Raw genomic sequence first — 24,030 nt, 5'->3', positions numbered from 1 at the left:
TCCCATTAAAGTTTTCCCACCAGTCGCAGGTGTGGACTGGTCGTCTGGTCCCTGTTTGGCCACAAATGTCTGGGATGTGTCAGGCCGTCCTCAGCTCTGCTCCCTTTGTAGTCTGCAATGGGAGGCTCGTTTTGTCTTTGTAGTCATTAAGCAGAACCTTATTTTGGCAGCCACCGTGTTAGAGGGGACAGGTGATTTATAGCGGAGGGAGCAACAGGGTGATCCCTGCCATTCGTTTCTTTTTTGGGAGGGATGGGGGCTCATTCTGGATGTTTTTATGGCGTCTAAACACACTCTACAGTCTATTAGTACCCTGTGCGCAGGACTCGGAGTCCAGGATTAGCGATCAAAAGACTGATGGCGGGGGCACTGGGGTAAAAGGTTGGAGGTAACATTAGCCCGGCCTGCCCAGGTGGCGTGGCTGGAAAGAGACTCCCATATGTGGTGTAGATGGGTCAAACGTGGGCTGTGTGTGTGGGTGGAGGCTTCCAGCATGCTGTATGTGGAGCCTGTGTGTGCATGACTTTTATGGAGCATACTGAACTCCGTCTAGTTGGATCTGAACCATAACTGATTAGATTTCAGGCTCAGAGTGGTGACCGCTGACCTTCTTACAAATGAAATGTGGTTGATTTTTCCGCAGCCACATCTCACCTTCACAGCACTTGGTGTGCCACTGCAATCTACTTCACTTACTCTGAAAAAACCTACTTAAAATCACCCTTTTTGCTAAAGTTCCTGTGAGCAGCTTTGAGTAAAAATGAGGAAAAAGACAGAAATTAAAAAATTGGGTTTTAATTTTGCCTGGGCAGTCATCCTTAGAATTAAAAAAATAAGGGAATTAAATAACATTGAATAGATTTCAGTTTTGATTCCTTAAGATGACTTTTTACTGAAAACTAAATAGACTTTGTTGGTATGCTGTATACCTAACAGGTCATGAATGTACTGAACTGACACAAAAAGTCATCATTATCTGAATCTACTGTTGAAAGTACTGGTTTGCTTTGCTTCCTACTTTATATTATGTAAGTTTAATATAATGTGTGATGTAGGTATAGAACTATTTTAGCTTTGGCCAGTTAAATGCTTGACGTGTCTTTTACGACCTGCTGTTCGGGACATATCTAACAACAAATTTTGCAAATTTTAAATGTAGCAAAAAACACACAAGAGTTCATTTTTTAAAATTCAATAAATAGGTTTATTCTTATTGGTAATCTTACAGCAGTCTCTCACAGTGTGGTTTCTAACCATTTATATGTCTTGCTGGCCATGACACAGCTGGTGGTCTCATATGTGGGTGGCCTCATCCTCAGTGTCTGAGTCATGTGGCAGAGAGAGCTGGGCTTCAGGGAGGTTGTTGCACTGCAGGTAGCTGAAAACGACTTGGACCTGAACACACACACACACACATGCACACACACACACATCAGGTCCATGGTGAAAGAAACACACGTTTCTAAGTTATCACACACCTCAGAGCTTTGAAATGTATTTCAGTTCAAAATTTTGCACAATTTCTGGAAACTGAAAACTGATGATGTCATTATGTCATACTTTTTTGGAGTTTCAGTCATTGATCGAGTCACGAGGTGTAACTGAATAGTCTGAGCAGCCATAAAAAAAGAGCTGCTTGAATTCTCTACATACCAAGGAAAGGTAAAGTTTCCTTTACTACCTCCTTTAGCACAGGATGCATTGGCTGGACCATAAAGTATGGTCCAGCCAGCCTTCATAGCAAATCAGTCAAAAAACCCAAAATGTCCCAAAAATTATCAGAAAAATTAACGAAGTGGGTCAGATCTTATAAATGTTAAACAGAAGTATGTTTCCATGTTCACACTATAGCTTTTTAGTATGTTTTTATTTTTTAACAACAGTTTTTTAAACCCAGAGGTGAAATATGAACAATAATGAAGATGCTGCCTCTTCAGATCAAGCTTCTAGCTCATGGGCATGCAACTCCAGGCCTCGAGTGGCGGTGTCCTGCAGGTTTTAGATCTGTCCTTGATCCATCACAGCTGATTTAAATGGCTAAATGACCTCCTCAGCATTTCTTGAAGTTCTCCAGAGGCCTGGTAATGAACTAATCATTTGATTCAGGTGTGTTGACCCACGGTGAGCTCTAAAGCCTGCAGGACACCGGCCCTCGAGGCCTGGAGTTGCCTACCCCTGTTCTAGCTTATATCAAAATTTCTTTAAGGTTTGCTGTAATTGAATTTGTATTAATTAAGTCTACTGCTCTATTGCCAGCATTAAGAATATTTGTTAATTCATCTTTACATCAGGTTAGCTGGTGTAGGCTTGAGCCCCCAACCTCTGTCTCTGAAACAGACAAATAGAGACAGACAATCATTCTCATCTATGTCTAGTTTCAGATCATTGGGTAAGCCAACATGCATGTCTTTGGTGTGTGGGAGGACGTCGGAGTACCCATAGAGGGCCAACATACACACTCCACACAGAAGGACCCCAGCTGGTTGGTGGATTCAAACCTAGGATCTTCTTCCTATGAGATCAGCGTGCCAACAAGTTTGGTTGAAGTAAGGGGGAAATTTTGCAGACTGCTTTCTGGACATTGTAGTTTCAACACGGTAAAACAGCTGGCATCATACTGTTCTTCATCACACATTTCATTGACCTAACAACTTTTTCCATTGACACCAAGGAAAAGGAGGTAGGGAGTCGAGTTTGGACGATATGATCTTATGCCTGTTTTCATGCAAATCTCAACTTGTCATTACATTTTCTCTTATCAAGTTTCCCACTCAGCTGACCTGTAGTTTATACACTCCCAGCTCACAGTTGTGATTTCCTGATTTCTTTTCAAACCATGCCTTTTTGGTAAGTAATGCTCGCTCTTTACTCTGACATTTACTTTCACCTTTCATTTGTTTTTACTAATTATTTCACTTTGGCATTAATTAATCATTAGAAAAAATAAAATAAATAAATACAGCAAATTTGCAGACATTGTGTTAAACACGGCTAATTCCAGACATCAGTCTTTTTCTCAGGTATCCACTCACCTGTACCACCACCTCCTGAGAGATATCCACAGTGGGCCCATGGTGTCCCTGCCCAGCCACTGGGGGGCGTAGGAGACTCGGCCCAAACACAGTGGCAAGGTTTAGTAGAGACATCTTGTTAATGTGTTGCCTCTCTGAGATTCTGGAAGGAAAAAAAAAAGATTGAAAACATTAAAAAAGTTTTAGGCACAGACTGAAAATATCAGCTGATTTGTAAAGATAAAAAATAAAGTTTATATTTCTTACTTCCCGGTGTAAGGTGTTCTAGTTAACTGACCATTACGGCATTTTGTGCAGTTTGTTTAATGAGCTAAGTGTATTTTTTTCATATTCCTACATATTTTTAAAAGTAAGCATTTTTCAGTTTTAACTAGCAGAGAGAGCAAAATTCACTCAAATAATTATCCTGAAGGTTAAACCAATATAACCATGTCATGGGTGAAGCTGTGGATTCATACCGTTGGAGGTGATGCAGCAGGTAGAGGAAGGTGTGGCGGTTGGCATCAGGACAAGACTGCAGCAGGGACAACATGGAGACCAGCCGTGGGTTTTGTTCTTGGATGTCTACATGAAAATCAGCCAGGATGCAGTTAACTGAGTAGTGTCTGTGAGACTCACAGGGCATCATTTAAAGGTGCTGTTCATGTCAATAAAGCTTAGGGAAATAGGGTTATTGTTCACTTCTGCAGAAGGAATTTCAGGGTTTATATACAAACCCCTTTTCCCCTGTATGTAAAATAGAGTTTATATAAAAGATGGACGCTCCCCATTAGTTTGTATGGTGCCACAGTGAAATCTCCAAAGCATTTTGACTGTTGCCATATTGTGCTTTGAAAGCAGATGTGGTGAGCGAGGGGTGGTTCTGACAATTAAAGCACGTTACACAGCACAAGCAAAGCTTGCGAAAAAATTCACCGCAGATGTCATTTCCTAATCATTTTTTTCTGATTTCAATTTAAAACATGCAGAAGACAAAAGAATAATGTGAAATATTAATAACAATGCTAAATAATGTGGCAGCAGAAGCTACTGATCTCAATGCTCTTTTCTTTACCTTAACAATGTCTTGAAGATGCACCAAAATGCACACCATAGATACTTCACCTTGTGTGTTATCCTCTTGTTTTACTCAAATTCAATTACATTTTATATATTTACCATTAAATCAAAACAAGCTCAAGGTAGCACTTTATATTGTAAGGTAAAGACTCTGAAATAATAGACAAAAAACCCCAACAGTCAGACAACACTATGAGCAAGCACTTGAACAGTGGGAAGGGAAAACTCCCTTTTAACAGGAAGAAACATGTAGCAGTGCCAGGCTCAGGGTGGGGTAGCCATCTACTGTGACCAGTTGGGGGGTGAGGGGAGAGAGATAGGTCAAAAGACACTTATGGTGGGTAATAAGGACGCACTGAAGCACCTTTCCTCTGTGTTCACACAGGAACCCTCTCAAATGAGTAATCAACCACAACCACAATGTAAAACAGGCCCACCCTGAAGTGTACCCTGCTTTCTCCTCTTTTCTCGCTCTATTGACAACCATCACATGCAAATGTGCATCATTCAGTAACACTTGAAACTAGTGCTGAAAAACATATCAGTTCACTGTGGTCATAGATCAACAGTTGTTTTGCCATCGGCCTTTATGCAGCCCGATCTCTCTTGCTTGTCATTAAAAAGAAAGCACATCTAAGGTATTTCTGAACTGGCTTCAGTTTTCAGGCTGTGAAAACTCACACGAAGCAGAATATCTATTTTGATAGATGATTCATCTATAATTGTTTTAGCCTCTTTTTTTCATTCCTTTACAAGCAGTAAAAAGCTTCTAGATGATGAATTTGCACTGAAGAGATACCAGTTCTAACAACAAACTATGCAAGTAGTTTAAAGGTTTAGAGTGAAGTATGCATACAGTATGCATGTGCTTTGTCATGTACAGTGGGGCAAAAAAGTATTTAGTCAGCCACCGATTGTGCAAGTTCCCCCACTTAAAATGATGACAGAGGTCAGTAATTTGCACCAGAGGTACACTTCAACTGTGAGAGACAGAATGTGAAAAAAAAAATCCATGAATTCACATGGTAGGATTTGTAAAGAATTTATTTGTAAATTAGGGTGGAAAATAAGTATTTGGTCACCTCAAACAAGGAAAATCTCTGGCTCTCACAGACCTGTAACGTCTTCTGTAAGAAGCTTTTCTGTCCCCCACTCGTTACCTGTATGAATGGCACCTGTTTGAACTCATCATCTGTATAAAAGACACCTGTCCACAGCCTCAAACAGTCAGACTCCAAACTCCGCCATGGCCAAGACCAAAGAGCTTTCGAAGGACACCAGGAAAAGTATTGTAGACCTGCACCAGACTGGGAAGAGTGAATCTACAATAGGCAAGCAGCTTGGTGTGAAAAAATCAACTGTGGGAGCAATCATCAGAAAATGGAAGACATACAAGACCACTGATAATCTCCCTCGATCTGGGGCTCCACGCAAGATCTCATCCCGTGGGGTCAAAATGATCATGAGAATGGTGAGCAAAGATCCCAGAACCACACGGGGGGACCTGGTGAATGACCTGCAGAGAGCTGGGACCAAAGTAACAAAGGTCACCATCAGTAACACACTACAACGGCAGGGAATCAAATCCCGCAGTGCCAGACGTGTTCCGCTGCTGAAGCCAGTGCATGTCCAGGCCCGTCTGAAGTTTGCCAGAGAGCACATGGATGATACAGCAGAGGATTGGGAGAATGTCATGTGGTCAGATGAAACCAAAGTAGAACTTTTTGGTATAAACTCAACTCGTCGTGTTTGGAGGAAGAAGAATACTGAGTTGCATCCCAAGAACACCATACCTACTGTGAAGCATGGGGGTGGAAACATCATGCTATGGGGCTGTTTTTCTGCCAAGGGGACAGGACGACTGATCCGTGTTAAGGACAGAATGAATGGGGCCATGTATCGTGAGATTTTGAGCCAAAACCTCCTTCCATCAGTGAGAACTTTGAAGATGAAACGAGGCTGGGTCTTCCAACATGACAATGATCCAAAACACACCGCCCGGGCAACAAAGGAGTGGCTCCGTAAGAAGCATTTGAAAGTCCCGGAGTGGCCTAGCCAGTCTCCAGACCTCAACCCCATAGAAAATCTGTGGCGGGAGTTGAAAGTCCGTGTTGCTCGGCGACAGCCCCAAAACATCACTGCTCTCGAGAAGATCTGCATGGAGGAATGGGCCAAAATACCAGCTACTGTGTGTGCAAACCTGGTAAAGACCTATAGTAAACGTTTGACCTCTGTTATTGCCAACAAAGGTTATGTTACAAAGTATTGAGTTGTATTTTTGTTATTGACCAAATACTTATTTTCCACCCTGATTTACGAATAAATTCTTTACAAATCCTACCATGTGGATTCATGGATTTTTTTTCACATTCTGTCTCTCACAGTTGAAGTGTACCTCTGGTGCAAATTACTGACCTCTGTGCAAGTTCCCCCACCTAAAATGATGACAATCGGTGGCTGACTAAATACTTTTTTGCCCCACTGTACTGGGGATGTGTTGTCTTACCTAGACTTCTTGTCAGACTCTGAAAAAGCTCAGTGGGTATCAGGGGTTCAGGCAGCTCTCTGAAGTAAAGTTTGAGAACACCAGACACAGCGTTCACTTCTGCGCTTCTCAGCTTCGTCACCGCTTCACGGAGATCTGATCAGAAAAGGGACAGATAATGATAATTATCTTTATTACAGGTATCTTCTTTTAACCTTCACTTCCTTCCTCACAGGCACAAGAACATGTATGGGTATGCGCTGCATTGCAGATGTAGATCATCAGGTAAAAGATTTTGAGTCAGTTTTTGTTTTTCTTACGATAAACAAGACAAACAGACCATAATATACGTTTGCCTGCATATTAAGTGTTCATCCTCCAAGACTGCCGTTCATTGATTAATCTGTCTGATATTGAATGTGTGCATATGTTTTTAAAGCAATCAGGTGTTTTTAGCTAAACAGACATTTTAGTCGCTAGCAACAATGACAGTGTTCACTTTTCAGTCAGTTCTTTCCTAGACAAAAGAAACATGTGGGTTTAAAGTCAGCTATCTTTGGCACAGTGCAGCACTAGCAAGAGATAAATGTTTCTGAGATGTTGCACCTAAACTCAAGAGTCAAGGTCAAATGTCACCACTAGTGTTTCTCTTGGAAGAAAGTTACGATTTCAAGGAAATTAATTTGAATTATTTTGGTGATAGTTGAGTTTTTAAAAATTCTTGGTCTGCAACCAATGAACTGATGCCTCTTTGAGCCTTCAGTTTAGCATTTTAATTATATCTTTTTAAGTTATACTGCATGTTTAGTGCTCAAACATTATTGCTAAATACAAACATACAGCACTGTGCAAAAGTCTGGAATCACTTTTCATTTTGTTAAGTAGGCCTAAAAAACTATTCACAGCAACAACAACAACTGTCCTTAATAAATAGGAAAAAGGTGTATCTAAGACCCAGGACCTGAGAACCCTTAAGTTTATCAATCTGCTGTTCACTGAAACCTCATCCGAACAGTGTGGCTTTAAAAAAGGAAGGGAATTCTTAAGGAAGAGAAATAAGGAGAAAAGAATGAGGTATTTCAATTTCATTTTTAAGCATCCCAAATATAGTTCAGTTAAAGTGTTCCTGGATAGAAACACACAATGAAACACCATCAGTCATGGTCTGGCCTCCCCAGAGCCCAGACCTCAATATTGAAGTATCATCTAAATCCAGCCAACATTCATGGAAGAGCTTTGAATGTCCTTAAAGAAACCTGGAGAACTTTTCCTGAAGACTTCTTACAGAAATGACAAGCAAACTGCCCAAGAGAGCTCAGACTGTGTTGAAGTATAAAGTTGAAATTTTGACTTAACCTTATTAGAACTGCATAAATGCTGTTTTTACCTTATATACTGTACTCCCATGTATGTTTACACATGTTTCAATAACGTGCTGCAGTTTTCCTAACAAAACTTGTAAAAACTTGTTACCATGCTGATATGAGGCACTATTTGGCGGGAAGATAAAACCCAGGATCAAGGAAGTTCAAAGACAAACATGCATGTTATTTCCCTTGACTGCAGTTCCTGATTCTCACTGACTTTTACTATTAACAAAAGGACTGTCCTGAATAATGTTTAGGAAAGAGGATGAGGAAGCTGAAAATGTCTGGGTCATGTTCAGTGTTGGTCAAGTTACTTGAAAAAAGTAATCAGTAACTACTTACTGATTACTTCCCCCAAAAAGTAATCCCGTTACTTTACTGATTACTTATTTTCAAAAGTAATTAATTATTTAGTTACTTAGTTACTTAGTTACTTTTTAAAAACATGATTTACAACCTGAATAGGTGATAAAGCGATAGATCTTTCAGCCCAATTCTACTTTTTCTGCATAATCCATCATACAAAATGTAATCAAATGGAAAAGTCTCTTTTTAAAACTTGTTTTATTAGTTTTAAGCTTTTAACTTTATGCATCAAGCAAAAAATTTAATTATATGCAACATTCTCTGACTTAAAGAAATAAGTTTAACATTTAAACCTATTTTCTGCACATTCCAGCACATGAAATAAAATATTTTTTCTGTTTACACTCAGTCTTTCAAATAGATGCCAGTAAAACACAGCAGAAAATAAATAAAGTCAAAGACTCAGCGGTCCTGTTGCTCTATTTTCACCTGTAAAGCAGGAGTGGGGCAGGCGGAGGTGTGCTCTGGTGCAGGTGTGCAGCGGTCAGTTGAAAAATCCGCGAGTTTCTCTGTGAATTTCCCATTACGTCGTTGCGCACTCGGAGCTTGTTTGGGGGGGGGGGGGGGGGTTCGGTGTAAAAGAAGTTTTCTTCCCACGCACGATGGACACTAATGTTTTTGTCACTTTTTATGGAATCAAACTCAAAGTAAGGTCAGTGCTTCCACGCTTTAAACGCTGCACGCTCATACTCTCTCCCACAATCGATATGTGATCCATTGTTGATCTGCACACAGCTGTTGTCACCAACGTCGCACTCGCTTACGTCACTGTCATGAGACATTCTCGCAAAAAAATCACAGTTTTAGTAACGCAGTAACGCAGCGTTCCTACGGGAAAGTAACGGTAATCTAATTACCGTTTTTGCAATAGTAATCCCTTACTTTACTCGTTACTTGAAAAAAGTAATCAGATTATAGTAATGCGTTACAAGTAACACATTACTGCCCATCTCTGGTCATGTTAAAGAAGACCTGAGTGAAGAGCCTGATGACTGCAGCTCACTCCAATCTGCTCCTTGCATTGCAACAATTCTTTATCACTGCACTTTCCAACAAAAAGATCATTTTTCTGTGTTATGTTTTTCTTACTGTTGTTGAACGCAGCCTTGAGCGTGCTGATTTCACTGGTTGTTCCTGAAATCCTGTAGATTCCCACCTCGTCCATGCCTCTCCTCTCCACTTCCTCCACGCAGCATCGCACCACATGAGGAACCAGCACTCCCTCCTGTCTGACAGAGGATTGAGACTTTAAGCATTGTGTAAGTTATGTTGCATTTGATTGATAGGCTGTTTCATTTCATTTCAATCTCCACTCCCGCCACACTTCTGCTTCCCTTTAATCTACTTTCCCACAAATTAAACTGAAAACTAGCTCCACGAAAGGGCACACAGGGGAAATAAAACTCTGAACCAAGCTACAGCTTTCAGTTTCAAGGTGTCTAGACTGTTCGGGTAGGCCAAGAGGGAGCCAGCTGACACACTGACATGATAGGCAGGAACTTACTTTGCCACGGTTTCAATGGGGACGCCAAAGATTGGCGGCTGTTGAACTGTGGAGCTGGGTGGTCCCAGTGGGTGGGGACAGTACTTGAGAGAGAGGGTAAGCTCCACCTGGCCCAGCTGTAGGGTCTGTTTTTTCCATCGCTTATTCAGAGTTTTAGAGTCCAACTGATGAACACAGAAAAAAGTAAAATTCAACTTGACATGGGGTTTTAAAATAAAGGAAATGGTAGGATCATTAGTTAGAAAAAAATCTGTCTGGTGAAATAATTACATTGGGCATTTTTACCCCTAACCTATATATCTGGATTGGCAAAAAAAAGGCACGTGCCAAATTAATGATAATAATAAGCTTCATTTATGCAATACCTTTCAAAAATAGTTGCACAAGATAAGACAGAAAATAAAACAATATGTCTGTCTCTATGTAGCCTGCCTCTTGCCCTGTGGTAGCTGGGATAGGTCCCTGCGTGCTATGTGTGCCAAAAGTCAAGTTTAGACAATGTCCTATGCCCTATTGGTTAACCTAGATTATGTTACCCTCCTACTGTTGTCTCAAGGACATCCTGGCCTACTCTTACTGATAACTGCCTGACATAGAAGCGCCATCAGGTAATGTAGCTCACCAGGCTTTCCAGGCTATAAAACTTTACTCTCTGTCTCTTAAATTCAGTGGCAATTTCAGATTTTGTGGGAGACCCAAGCAAAAATTCACAGAACATTCATTACTATGTTATAAATTATCTGACACCTAAAACAACCGTTCTATTAAAAAAAACCATTAACTCTTTTAACAGGAAGAAAGCTGTGGCAGGCTCAGGGAGGGCCAGCCATCCGCAGTGACCATGTGGGGTTAGGGTAAGAAGATGTCACAAAAAACAAATTATGTGATGCTCTATTATTCATGTGTCTCTCTCACAGTTATTTAATGTTATTTAAGCATTTAGTTATCTATGATTCATTTGATTGCTCCAAAAACAAAAAAAGCTTCCTCATTTTTCTTTTTTCTCTTCCTCTTTTCTCTTCTTCTTTTTCATTGCTTACAATGGGAGTGAGTGGGGCCCATTCAGGGAGGGCAGGTCTCTCCTACTGTCATTGGAAACAATGGTGCACTACTGTTGCTGTAGTTTAAAATTTGTAGCTGATGCCCAGCCACTTGCCTGCATTTCCCTTCTGCTTTCACTCCACCTGTCATCACCCACTTTGATGTTTGTGTCTTAGGTATTTTATGTTTAAAATAATTTTATGTTTAAGATGTTTTATTTGAATAAACCTCTTGTAGGAACTGTTATCTCGTCCTCTACTTTGAGCCAGTTTGTGACAAATGGCCACGATGCCAAATAGTAAAAGTACTTCAGCTAATCATTCAGTTCAATTCATTTCAAGCCAGAGATTAATAATAACCAATGATTACATGCAAATGCATGCATTTAGAAAAGTACGAGCTAAGTTAGCCATCAACACTGACTCAAACTCCATTTTCACTAATTGGTATTAAATATCCTGGACAAGTCCTGTTACAACGTGAACCACAGTTTCTGTGGGCTCAAACCCAGAATAGACATTAATCATCTCTGCAAATTAAAGAGGAACTGCAACTGTTAAAACCCATTTTTAACATATTTTTTTCTTCAGTGTTGCTGGGAAAGATCTTGGATTATATGTTTAATATTATATTGAAAACCAGCTTACTGGTATTAATAAAGATAAAGCTGAAGTTCTTAGGCCTCTCCGTACCTTTACTGTATTTTTTCCCAGAACAGTATCATCCTGTCCATTTGACTGACTCACACATAACACCCTCAAGTTCTGTGCACCGTCCACCTGGAAAGACAGCTCCTGTTTAAAATGTAAAAAAAAGATGTTAACAATGAAAAAAGACTTTAACTTCCTTAAGCTGCATGTGGAGAATCTATGTCTTATTCTAAATCCTTCACTTCGGCCTACTAGTCGGATTTAGTGTTGATTTTACTGCCTCTGATAATGTTTAAAGCATGGTATTGTCACACCAGAAGTGCAGACTTTTGTAATCCCCTAAGCTCAAACCTGACATCATGTCGGATACTGGCTAGACATGAAGAAGAAATGAAGAATTGCTACCTTGAACTGGTTGACAAATCCCATCTACAAGATAGTAGGACTTTTCCTCAAATGCTCTGATGTCTCTTATTTTCTTTACTTTAACAAATTAACTCAATATTAAAGCCAAATGTAATATTTCATATTTCAAAAGGCTTGAGTCTAACCTGGTCCCAGTGAGGGTTTAGGCTGAGGACTGAAGAGTGTGTCTGGGTCTGCTGATCGTAAAACTTGAAGCCATCCACTTCCACACACACATACACACCTGAGTGAGAAAGAGAGCATCATTAATGACCACAAAACTATTTAGCTTAGACAGAAGATAGCCCAGTCTCTCATGATGCTTCAAAATTGCTAAGAAGCATACAAGCTGGCTGCTGTAGGCCAGCGGCAGAATCAATGGCCACACTCAAAGTCCCACATAGCGCCTCCTCGTTCAGTCCTGAGGAAAGAGACAGAGACAAATCTCACTGGATTTATTCACGCTGAATAAAAGCATAATGGTAATACAGGACACACACGAGGAAAGCTGTGGTAAAAGGTATTGTGGGTCTCATGTAAAGATCAAAGAGAGAACCTCACACAGTGTATTGCATTTCAGACACAGATGTGATTGTGTGGTGAGAAAAAAGTGAGTCTTAGATGTGTACCGGCGTTAGTGCTATGTAGAGGTGGCTGCTGGGTCATTCTCAATTTCACACACGAACTGGTCAACGTGAGCAAGTCTGGAGGGACAGTTTCTATGTCTGGCAAACATGACACAAAGCAAATAACAATCAGTTGACAGAAGAGTAACACATTAGTCTGGACCCCAGTGAGAGAAACTTGAAGCTCGGCTCAATTAAAGCTAAAAAAATAAAGCATATGAAAGGCAGGCTGCACCCCCCCCCCCCAAAAAAAAAAAACAAAACCCTAAACTGCCATTCCTCATAATGACTACTTGAGGCTGACTCCAAAAGTGAGTCAGCTCCTAACTACTCCCATTTTAAAAGAATATAGCTATGGGATTTAAGTGATGTTAATTCGTACTAAGGGACCCATAGTGTACCAAGAAAATGCTACCACTACCAGCTTGAATTGTTAATTTAGCCATGCATTCATGTTGTTCTTGCCCAATTCTGATGTGATAATAAATGGATAATAAAATGCTGCCTGGTTTGATGAATCAGATGTTCATCAAACCAGGCAGCATTTTATTATCCAATCTTGGTGAGCATATGAGATTCAGTTTCCTTTAGCTGAAAGGAGCGGCACCTGGTGTGGTCTTCTGCTGCTATAACGTCCATGTTGTGCATTTAGAGATGCTCTTCTGCACACTCTGGTTTTGACAAGTGGTTATTTGAGTTACTGTTGCATTCTTGTTGGATCAAAGCACTTCAGCCATTCTCCTCTGACTTCTGAAATCAACTAGGGGACTTCCACTTACTGGATATTTTCTCTTTTTCATGCCATTCTCTATAAACCCTATAGATGGTTTTGTGGGAAAATCCAAGCAGATCAGCAGTTTTTGAAATACTCAGAGCAGCCCGTCTGATACAAACAACCGCACCACATTCGATGTCACATTTCTTCCTCATTCTGATGATCACTTTGAAATTCAGCAGGCGACCTTGACCAATGGCTACAAACTTAAATGCAAGGTAATGTCATGTGGTGTTCTGATGAGATATCCGATATGAGATACGAGTAAACACAGATTTTAACAGCTGTACTTAATAAAGTCATCAGTGAGTGTGTAGTAACGGTAATTAGCTGTTATCTGGCTCTGCGACGTACCCATACATAGCAACCAAGCTAGCTAGTATTATAACCAGCTTATAGTGGCCAGAAACAAGTAACAAGTTTTTTTTGCTCATATAAATGATGCAACACTGCCTCACATGACCTACAGAACATTTTCTAAGACCCTCAACTTCCTTAAACATAACAAGTAGGCATTTTATAAAAACCGCATGCTGTCCACGAGACATCTCACGTTCGCTTCTCTCCTAAGTCGACTCAACTCTTACACACAGCCTGCTAGCAGCACAACAGAAGATGGTATTTTAATAAGTAATTACAAATGTTAATAAATTAAACTAAATAATTACTTACGTTTAGTTCATTATTTAGCTACTAAACTAAATTAAAATATGCTCCGGGGCGAGATTGACTTCAATCACTTTCATGACATACAGCTGGCCACAAATACTTAACAGTGCTTGAAAAGCTACAAATAGATTTGCAGAGTAGCCATAATTACACTCCAGAGTGGTCAAAAGCTGTGTACTCACTAGCTGTGGTGAGTTTGAGTATGGCCTGCCTCCATTCTTCTAGTTCATAGAGAGAGGAGAAGAGGAGAGCGTGACTCTGTGATAAGACAAAAACAGGCCATTGTGTAATCTTAGTCTGTTGTTTAGGACTTAAGTGAACTACATTAGAATGTGTGTGTGCTCGTATACCTTGCCACTGGGGCTGTGCAGCTCCAGTCTGTAAGCAATCAAGTGTGTGAGCAACATCAGCTCCATTTGTTCCAGTTTCTTCTGGCTACGAGCTGCCAGGCTCCTGGATGTTTTCTTCATACAGAGAAATGCAGTGACATTTGTAATGTATGTTTTCTGAATTTAGGCTGTCATTTTCAGCACCTAAAAATACTTAAGTATCACCATTATCTCATTGTCTGGTCACTTTAAAAAGTTATTAAAATTGTTTGTTTCCTCTTTACTGTAAAACTAAAAGTTGTTAGTCCCTTGTTCTACTGTGCAGACTGATGAGTATGTTTAGGTACTAGAAAAAACAACCCCGTTGTTAAATGTAGGTTGCAGGCTGTATTATGAAGTGCTACCAGAAATGTTTACATTTAAGTCATCTGGTTACTCTCTCACTCTCTGTGTCATAAACACACACCGGATTTTGCCGGAGCTGCTGTAGTAGCTGCTGACGCAGGACGTACATCTTTGTTCGTATGTTGTGTAAGCGCACGTTGGTTTCTGGCGGCCGTTCCTTGTCTGCAACCCAACGAAGTCTTAGACCGGCGAGAGGCAGATACCAGCAGAATCTGTACTGGTCCTGCTTCCTAGGAGAAACACAGCATGAACAGGCGTCATGAGATTTTGTGAGTCTTTCCACACCTTTAAACAGTTTTAAGAGGGTTCCTTTTTAACTGTGAAAAGGCAGATGCACACTGCATGCTGCAGGTTGACCACATTCCCCACAAGCCTTAATGCGCTCTCGTGCTAAGCTCACCCTCTATTTGCATGTTTAAATCTTGTGCACAGCAGGAGGTCGGTGTAAAGGAAGAGGTGACGCAGGCTGCGTTCACTCTCACTCACATCCACCACAAAGCCATCACGCATTAGCTGGCGTCTCTGGGAGAGTACACACACACACAAACATGTTGTAAAATGGGTGCCTGTATACATTCAGCAGGGCATACGTCCTATATAACTTTTCTCCATATTCATTTGAAGGGATCGGGTTGGAGACTAAACTCACCATCCCACGACTTAACGTGACCTCCCGTTTACTTTGTGAACTCTCGTTGACACCAGACAGGAAGCTGCGAGACAATCTCAGAGCTTCCTGTAAGGCTGTGTAATCTCTATGCTCTGTTGGCGTCGTCTTCAGGAGATCCTACAAGATGACAGAGGTTGCCAAATCAGAAAAAACAAAACAAGAAAGAGCTCCTGCTCCAGGAAAAAAAATGTATGGACTCGTCATTAAAAATAATGCAATCAAACACCAGAGCGATTTAAAAAACACTAAGAGGAGGATGTTAATAAAATCGTCCAGGTCTTACCTGCAGCACTAATGTGGTCTTTGTAACTCTGTCCAAGGGCTTGTAAAGAAGAGCTAAAAACACAAACAGAGCTATCAGACCCTGGCAGACATGTATGTATTTTGTAAAAAAAAAATCACATTTTATTGTAAGTACCTTCAAATGTGTACGTAGTCCGAGCTTTGTCTGTGCCGTTGTTAGACATCATGCTCTGAAAAAGCAGCAGAAGATGCAGTAGCAATGATGCAGTGTGACTCAGCTAAATGTTACTGTGATGGTGCAGGATCTTTAGTACCTCTGCTAGAGTTCGGAAGCGAGGGTCTGAGTGGGTGCACTTCCTAACCACTTCAACAGCTTTCACATAGTTTTCAATGAAGCCACCGTACAGACCAATCTGGCTCACCTGCAAAGGTAAAATACACTGGATGAAAAAGGTCCAAAGTCTAACCTCAGTGCACACACAGCTGTGTGACGCTTGATAAGTAGCCTGAATAAATCAGCAGCAGTTCAGGCTGTTTATCGCCATCTAAAATTGCCTGGTGAGTAAAAACTTTAACCCAATGTCTAAACTTGAGAAAATGAGATTTCTGTTAATGATGTCATCCTTCCTTTTTATCAGCCATATCTTCCCCACAAACAGAGTCACTGGAAAAAACCTGGGTCTTACATACAACAAACAAAAGCTCATTTCCATTCCAGTAAAATAATGACAGAAAACCTAAAACTGAAACAGCCAAATGGAATTCAGCCATCTGTCACACCGCGTCTCTCTGACTCATCACAATATGAGACTTCAAAAGTCATATTGCCTTCAGAAAATGATAAAAGTGTCTGGAAATGTATTGTAGCTTCACCACAATGTGTATCTTAATGAGCACTCAAAGCATTTTACAGTAGAAGCCACAAAGATCCTTACAGCACTCTATTCGATTCATTATGTTATTTATCCTCCTTTCATTCGCACCTATGTCATGCTCTCGAGTTTTGGTAAAGCACTTGTTGTCCTTTGGTCACTGCTGTATGTGTTGGTTTTGTTGCATTTTTTGGTTCTCCCTGCTTTTGTGTTCTCTTGCCTCTGTCACCATGTTTCGCGTTAGTCATAATGGTTGTCTTTGACTCATTGTTACTTCCTGTTTTATTTTGAAGGTTCCTTTCTGCTGTTCTTCTTTTCATTACTACCACCTTTACCTTTCATTGTAGTCACCTGTGTTTGACTGTTTCCTCCAATCACCCACCAATGTACATCTGTATAGTATAGTATATAGTCAGTTTGTGTCTGCCTCTTGACTCTAATCTTTTTTGTGATATTTTGTTCTTTCCCTTTTGGTTTTTTGCTGAGTCAGCCAATAACTCACTTTTTATTACACTACAGATGGCTCTGTGTCCTGCATTGGTATCATCTCGCTGCCACGTGTTGACACCTGCGTCCAGTTTAGAATAATCAAACACAATCAAGAATGTTTTTAAATTCTGAGGCAACAATCCTAACCACTGAACCACTGCTATTTTTATAATGCACAGCAAATGCCAACAGGCATATTTTATTGGAGATTATGTATCGGAATTTCAGGAGCAGGACCACGTCTCCAAACACGCTCCTTCCAGTTCTCATCTATATAGGTTCCCCCAGTTCTGAAAGCTGTTTATTCTCGTTTATGTGCCTCACCCTCCCTCCCTCCTTGTTCTCAATTCTTTAACTTCTTCACTTCTATTTAGTATACGGGGATCTGCCAGGCCCGAGAGCTGTCGCCAGTCCCCTTCGAGGCCTTCCCCAAATTACAGCTCAATTCATGTCAAAGCATTCACTTTTACCTACTAAAATGCTGCCAAACCTAAAATGAGGACGTGGGCCCAGCTAGTGAAATAGTTTAGGGTACCTGCTAGGGTAAAGCCCACCTCTTGTTTAATGTCAGCGGGGATATAGTCCCTCCACCATGACCGTTTGCAACAGGGAAGTCAAACTCATTTGACATTGCGGGCCACAGCTTTTAATTTCACTAACTTTATAAACACAACTAATTTTATTGTGTTTATGAAGTTACACACAAACAGAAAATAGGAACAACAGAGCTTAATGCAGTCGTTTTATATATATATAAACACCCAGCACGCCCCTGCGGGCGGTTTATCCTTCAAGCTCGGGTCCTCTACCAGAGGCCTGGGAGCTTGAGGGTCCTGCGCAGTATCTTAGCTGTTCCCAGGACTGCGCTCTTCTGGACAGAGATCTCCGATGTTATTCCCGGGATCTGCTGGAGCCACTCGCCTAGCTTGGGAGTCACCGCACCTAGTGCTCCGATTACCACGGGGACCACCGTTACCTTCACCCTCCACATCCTCTCGAGCTCTTCTCTGAGCCCTTGGTATTTCTCCAGCTTCTCGTGTTCCTTCTTCCTGATATTGCTGTCATTCGGAACCGACAGCAATATCAGCAATATATATGTGTGTGTGTATATATATATATATATATATATATATATATATATATATACACACATATATATATATATATACACACATATATATATATATACACACACATATATATATATATATATATACACATATATATGTATCAGAAGTTCAGTGTCCGTTCCAGAAAAGCATTTCTGCAGAACATCTTGTGTCAGATTGATACTCATGCTTGACCACTTTGATATAAGATGTTAATGTGTTTGTGCAGGAAGCTGTGCGCGTTCTCTCTATGTTGCTTATCTTCATTGACTCAACTCATAAAATATGTGGTTAAAAGCTCCCCTGTGATCATAGTAAAGTCCATAAACACAGAGTCTATGCCTTAGCAAATAATTGCTCAGTTCCTGCTGTCACTTAAAACATATTTAAGGAGAGCCATCGTGGGCTCAGAAAAAAAGTGTCAGTCACACTGTGGTTAGAACTGCCGCCTCACAGGAAGAAAGTTCCTCCTTCAAACATCTGGTTAGCTGAGGCCTAATTCTCCCTGTCCATGTGCGGATTATCCCACAACTTCCTCCAACAATCTAACGGCATGCATGTTACGCTAACTGATGGTTCTGAAAAAGGAGAATGGAGAGTAACTACTGAGCCATTAGGGAACTGTCGTTTATCTCTCTGTGGATTTCCACAACTGAAACATAACATACGATGCAAACAAAAAACTCACCATTTTCTGGAACAGGTCCCCGACCACCAGCTCAAAGCCTCTGCATCTCATTTCTGTCTCATTACCAGGGCTGATCTCAATCTGGTCATAAGCACTCAAACGGGCCTTCAGACCTGAGTAAAAAGTTTGGTGCACGTCTCTGAGCTCAGGCACCTGGTAGAAAACGGTCTGGACCTGCTGGCTGGACAGAACTGGTTGAGAGGTCCCAGCTGAAGCCCGCAGAGCCTTCATGGGCTAGACAGCAAAATTAAAAAAAAATAAAAGTTGTGTTAAATGGCAGCCAGTGTGGGTGAGAAAGAAGAACAATGTGGTGTGCTGAAAAGAGAAATAGGCTGTGGTGAAGTGAGAAGGACATGAATGTGTGAAATGTGCAGTTCACATGTGATACATCTCGCAAAGCTTTATTCAACCATCTCATTGCCTTTGGCACATGCATGCAAACCACCACTATAACCGGAAGAGCAAAAATGTTACATTTAGTCACTCAGTGATAAGAGTACAGTGGTGAGCTCACAACGTCACAAAACACAGCAGTCATGCTAAAGGATCAACCACACAATTTCATTTACTTTCTCACATCTTTTTTCTTGTCTTTTGTTAAATGAGTCGGAAACTGTAAGAATGGGGAAATGCGTGTAGCTGTTGTTATTAATAGCACTAAAAAGAGAAGGAAAAATAGATTCAGGCACTCATTATTGCGCCATCATTTCCTGACTTAATTTTGTTTGATAGCACTTATTGGCACTTGGTTGACCAACACACTCAGAGCAATGGGAAAGTCCAAGGAACTCAGTGAAACTCTGAGAAGGAGAACTGCAGATTTGCACAAGCTGGGAAGGTCTCTCTGAGACATTTCTGCACGACTGCAGATTCTAAGATCGTAAGTGCAAGTTACTTGGATGCGTCTCCTCTTTCTCAAGAAATGGAAGAAGATCCAAACAGTCAGACAAGAGGAAATTGGTTAGGATGCTCAGCAACAACCCACCAAAGCTCAAGCCTACAATAAACTGGAGACTACTGGAACCAGCCCAGTGTCATTACCGACGCGTAACATACCAATGATTTGTCACGTCCCAAGGCGTCCAATGGGAACGCGAAAGGTAACCTTCAGCGTTCCCATAGGACGCGGCGAGTTGTGGATGAAATCCAATAGAATGACGCTCCCGGCGGTAACAGACGTTCCAGCCGTGTATTCCAGCCCTAACCCAAACCTTAATCTTAATCCTAACCTTATCCCTAACCTTGACCACAATCTTAATGGTGTTAGGTAGTGTCTTCCAAAGCAACATATGCAGACTGAGTCCAAACAGTTCTCATGTTTCCTCCTTTTTCCAAACGCATAACATAGGATCGTGTTGGGTGGCCAAAAGCGTAACATACCGACGATTTGTCACATAGCATAATATGCTACACGTTGGGAGTGAGAACATGTTACTGTCCACAGTGAAGTGAGTTTTACATCAACGTGGACTGAGAAGGTGTCGACCAAGAAAGAAGACCTTGCTCCAAAACTGAATCCTTTAAGCTCAATTAAAATTTGCAGTAGTCCAGATGCGCAAGCCAAATGCCTTCTGGTGAAAAGTTTTGTGGTCAGACCATTTGGCCACAATAACAAGAAGAGTTTTTGGAGGAATAAAGATGAATTGAAACCTTAAAACACTGCACTAACTGTCAAGCATGGTGGTGGTAGTATCATGCCCTGAGGCTGTTTTGCTATCAGTGCTACTGGAATACCAGCCCAAGATTACCATGACATTCACATTTATGATGAGTGTATGTAAACTTCTGAGCACACCTGTCCTTTAGTTTACAAAAGAAAACAAGCAACGAGACACCGATGAGCGTTAAAAACTGTCTGCATTCTTTCAGCAAAACGATCCCCTTGTTCAGAGCCACGTAAGGCTAAGGTAACTTCTCGCACCTTGTGCTACATGTTTACTTTATACATGGGAGTGGTTTCAATAGTTTTATGAAAAGAAAAAGGGAAGCCTAATCCACAAAGGAGAACAATCTATCTACCACTAAAGAAGGAAGCTGAATAATCAAGACTTTGTTGCATGTGATTGCCGGACATGATCCTGTGTAACATGCTAAAAAAAGGTAATGTTAACTAACAAAGAACAGGCTTAAATCACTATAGTAAGTGTGGTAACAGTTGAACAACAAAGCAGAAGTGAAACACTAATAGTCTAATAGTTTTTATTGCTGTAAAATAATATTCAGTCCAGCGAACAAGTGATGACAATCTGTCTATGACAAGAACAGAGAGCTAAATATAAGAACTGAGAAATGCAAATTTGCGCTTGTGTCTGTGTGTGTTGATCTTACCATCAACAGGGTGTCCAGCTCTCTGAGGTAAACCTCCTCGCTCTCCAGGATGCCTTTCAGCACCGTGAGCCTCCTCTCCAGCATTTCCTCCTTGCTGCATGTTGTCTGGATCACAGGTGTGCAGAGCATGAGAATACATCACAGCGCCCCCTCAGACTCAAGGTTATTGTCAAAGAGTTTTTACAAAATTTGTGATGCCAACCTCTGAAAAAGAGGCCACAGTTATCATCACCGCAGGACTTACAGGGTGAATCGGAACGTTGGACGTTCCTGTTAAAGGAGTCCCGTCGCTAAAGCAAGCGATGAAGAGCAAATTGAGCTGCAGCCCTTTTCTCATGAATCTCAGACGGGTTGTTGGAGTTTCACAGGTTTGTACAATGTTTTTAATTTGTTTTATGTTTTTGTGTATATGATGCGAGAGCTTCCTGAGATGTAACTGCCCCTCAAACATAAGTCAGATAAACATGGGAACCACACTAAAACTCTTTAAGGTACCTTTGTTCTAGATTTTGAAACACAAAGTTAGATTTCTCCTTGTTTGTCTTTCTGGGTGCTACCTGCAGTTGTGTGTTTTTAACCAACATAATAGCCAGAAAGCTCTATGTAGCAAAACTTGAAAACTTGGCTCTGCTTCACTCCGTCTACTTTCTGTTCTGTGTTGGCTGCTTTCAAATTTACTCACGTATGAAATGTGAGAATTATAGTGCTGAAAGGTTTTTATACGTACTTCCCACTAGGCCATTGATCCTTCTCCATTTTCATCATGAAAATACAAGTATTGCAAAACTAAATGCAGTCTAGAAGACAAACTCAAGAAGGTACAAAGAGTGTGCAGTGATACAAAACACTGGAGTCGTGAACTCACAGGGGTGTCAGGGAAGTCCACGCTCTCAGTGTTCAGCGGGGAGAGAAAACAGGACACTGCCTCCTCTGGGAAAACGTCCTCTTCCAAGACATCAGCTTCTTCTGCCACTGCAGCAGACACTGTTCAGTCAGAGGGAGAAAAGCTCACAATCTCTCACATCTACTTCTGTTTTTGTCTTTCTGTCTTTGAAAAAGTATTAATAGCAGAGCTTTTTTTAAATTGTTTTTTCTTCCCCCTCCCAGCAAACAAAACAAGAAAACGGCTGCAACATTCAGGTTAAATCTACTCTCACCTGGTATGTTCTGTGACTCCAGATATTGCACAGCCTCCTGGTAGACATCCATAGCCAAAAAACAAGTCCTCTCTGCGCGCCGGCTGAGTGTCGCGGTGTGCAGCATGTGAACGCACTCAGCTGGTGACACAAAACTTCCTCTTTCTTTTAACTGTGCACAAAAGGAGACTGTAGAGACCCGAGCATAACTTCCTGTGTGCGTGAAATAAGCTCATGAGAGCACGCAACTGACATTTTATACATTCTTACAGTTGCATGTTACTTCCTATCAGCGTAGTGTTTATATGTTGTACTTTTAAAAAAAAAAACACCTGAATATCAGATGAAAGTAGTTGAAGGAAAGTTGCCACACTAGTTTGAAGTAAGTTGAGCCAGAGTTTAGCTTGATCTACTCTCTATATCAGACCAACGAAACACCTTTTTTAAATACATATATGTATTTTGACCTAATTTCTGTTTTCAGCGTTGAAAGGAAGGACCTTTTGGATAAAGTAGAACACGTTTTTCACAATATTTTTTCAAAGATTTCTTTGGGGTCATTTTGTTTTAGTTACGCATTTAGAAGTGTTATAAACGTGTATCACATATGCTGATAAAGTGTCAGCTCATAAAAACGTGTGTCTGCAGTGGCAAAAGTCTTTCTCTGGTTTAGACTAAGCACTTTTTTGGAAATGGTGGCTGTGGGCCAAACAACTGTGGGTTAGTTCAGTTGGTGGTATTATTAAACCTTGAAGTTTTAGAGGTGTTATAGCAATTCACAAAGGATATTAGATTTAATGCGTCAGGGCAGCATGGTGGTGCAGTGGTTAGCACTGCTGCCTCACAAAAAGAAAGTCCGCGTTCAAACTCACGGGGGCCTCCTATGTGGAGTTTGAATGTTCGCCATAGCTTCCTCCCACAGCACAAAGAGGTGTGAAGGTTAAGTTGCTTGGCAGTTTTAACTAGGTCTGTCTCTTTGTGTTTGCCCTGCAGTGGACAGGCATCCTGTCCAGGATCAATCCCACCCTGGAGAGCCGTCCTACCCCACTGAACTTGATAAGTAGAAGTAAATAGATGTTAGATCACATGATGAAAGAATAACTCCATGTTCTTTCCCCATCTTAGCTACAAGTATACTACATTTTCCTTCTTTTTTGAATAGAAAACATGTGTTTGGGAAGATTGATGTTTATGTTTGTTAGGTAACCATTTATCTAATTTCCCAAACATAAAATCGGAAGCACACACTAAAGTCTATGCACATTACAACAGCAAGACTGAAAACTGTGAGGTCTTTGTTAGGACACAGCTGATATAAAAAATAATAGTCAGCTGTTGACAGAGAGAATAAATTACTCAGAGTGCATTACTTTCAGACAAACATTAAAGTGCAAGTGTAAAGACGCACAAGCACCACATCACAACCACAACAAAAGTGCTCACCTGGGCCACAGCCGGTCTTCAGGCGCAAGTCTTGCCCCTAAAATTGAAGCAAACAGCAGGGAAGTATTTTTCTTGTTAAATTGTTGTCATCATTTAATGAGCGATCCATTCAGACAGCAGACGATGAGCAGTCTGAGATGTCTTAAGGAGAAGAAAAAGTGCAATTTCCACAGATTTCTTCTCCCACATTCATTAAGCCCAGTGTCACTACACATATATTTACAGATCACGGTTGAAAGGTGCACAACGCTCCCATGAAGAGTTGTTTTATGTTGCAATCCAGGCAGTTTTATTCATACGCTATGGTGAGCCGTGTGTTTGATACCCCTGCCCTGACTT

The 24,030-nt window shown here is 41.0% G+C and overlaps 2 protein-coding genes across 2 annotated transcripts in view; one reads left to right on the top strand and one right to left on the bottom strand.

The window, feature by feature from the left end:
* Positions 1-24,030, top strand: part of LOC146675647 (protein NLRC3-like) — a 340,816-nt gene that overhangs the window by 72,459 nt on the left and 244,327 nt on the right. The gene's annotated exons all lie outside the window — the stretch shown is intronic.
* LOC146675655 (active breakpoint cluster region-related protein) lies at positions 1,138-22,386 on the bottom strand. The gene is made up of 22 exons (XM_085400615.1): positions 22,270-22,386; positions 21,978-22,096; positions 21,113-21,217; positions 18,785-19,018; positions 15,941-16,048; positions 15,802-15,856; positions 15,667-15,719; positions 15,363-15,500; positions 15,114-15,235; positions 14,775-14,943; positions 14,330-14,443; positions 14,162-14,237; positions 12,539-12,634; positions 12,256-12,330; positions 12,056-12,153; positions 11,547-11,648; positions 9,814-9,977; positions 9,399-9,538; positions 6,598-6,732; positions 3,491-3,596; positions 3,033-3,174; positions 1,138-1,395 (listed from the first exon to the last, which is right to left on the bottom strand). The coding sequence occupies exons 1-22, from the start codon at positions 22,373-22,375 to the stop codon at positions 1,294-1,296; spliced, it is 2,559 nt and encodes an 852-aa protein (XP_085256741.1). The 5' UTR covers positions 22,376-22,386; the 3' UTR covers positions 1,138-1,293.

Source organism: Rhamphochromis longiceps, linkage group LG3, assembly GCF_057381845.1.
Source record: "Rhamphochromis longiceps isolate RC_006_pf linkage group LG3, R_longiceps_female_GT1.1, whole genome shotgun sequence".
Lineage (NCBI taxonomy): Eukaryota > Metazoa > Chordata > Actinopteri > Cichliformes > Cichlidae > Rhamphochromis > Rhamphochromis longiceps.
This window is presented reverse-complemented; position numbering and strand designations above follow the sequence as displayed.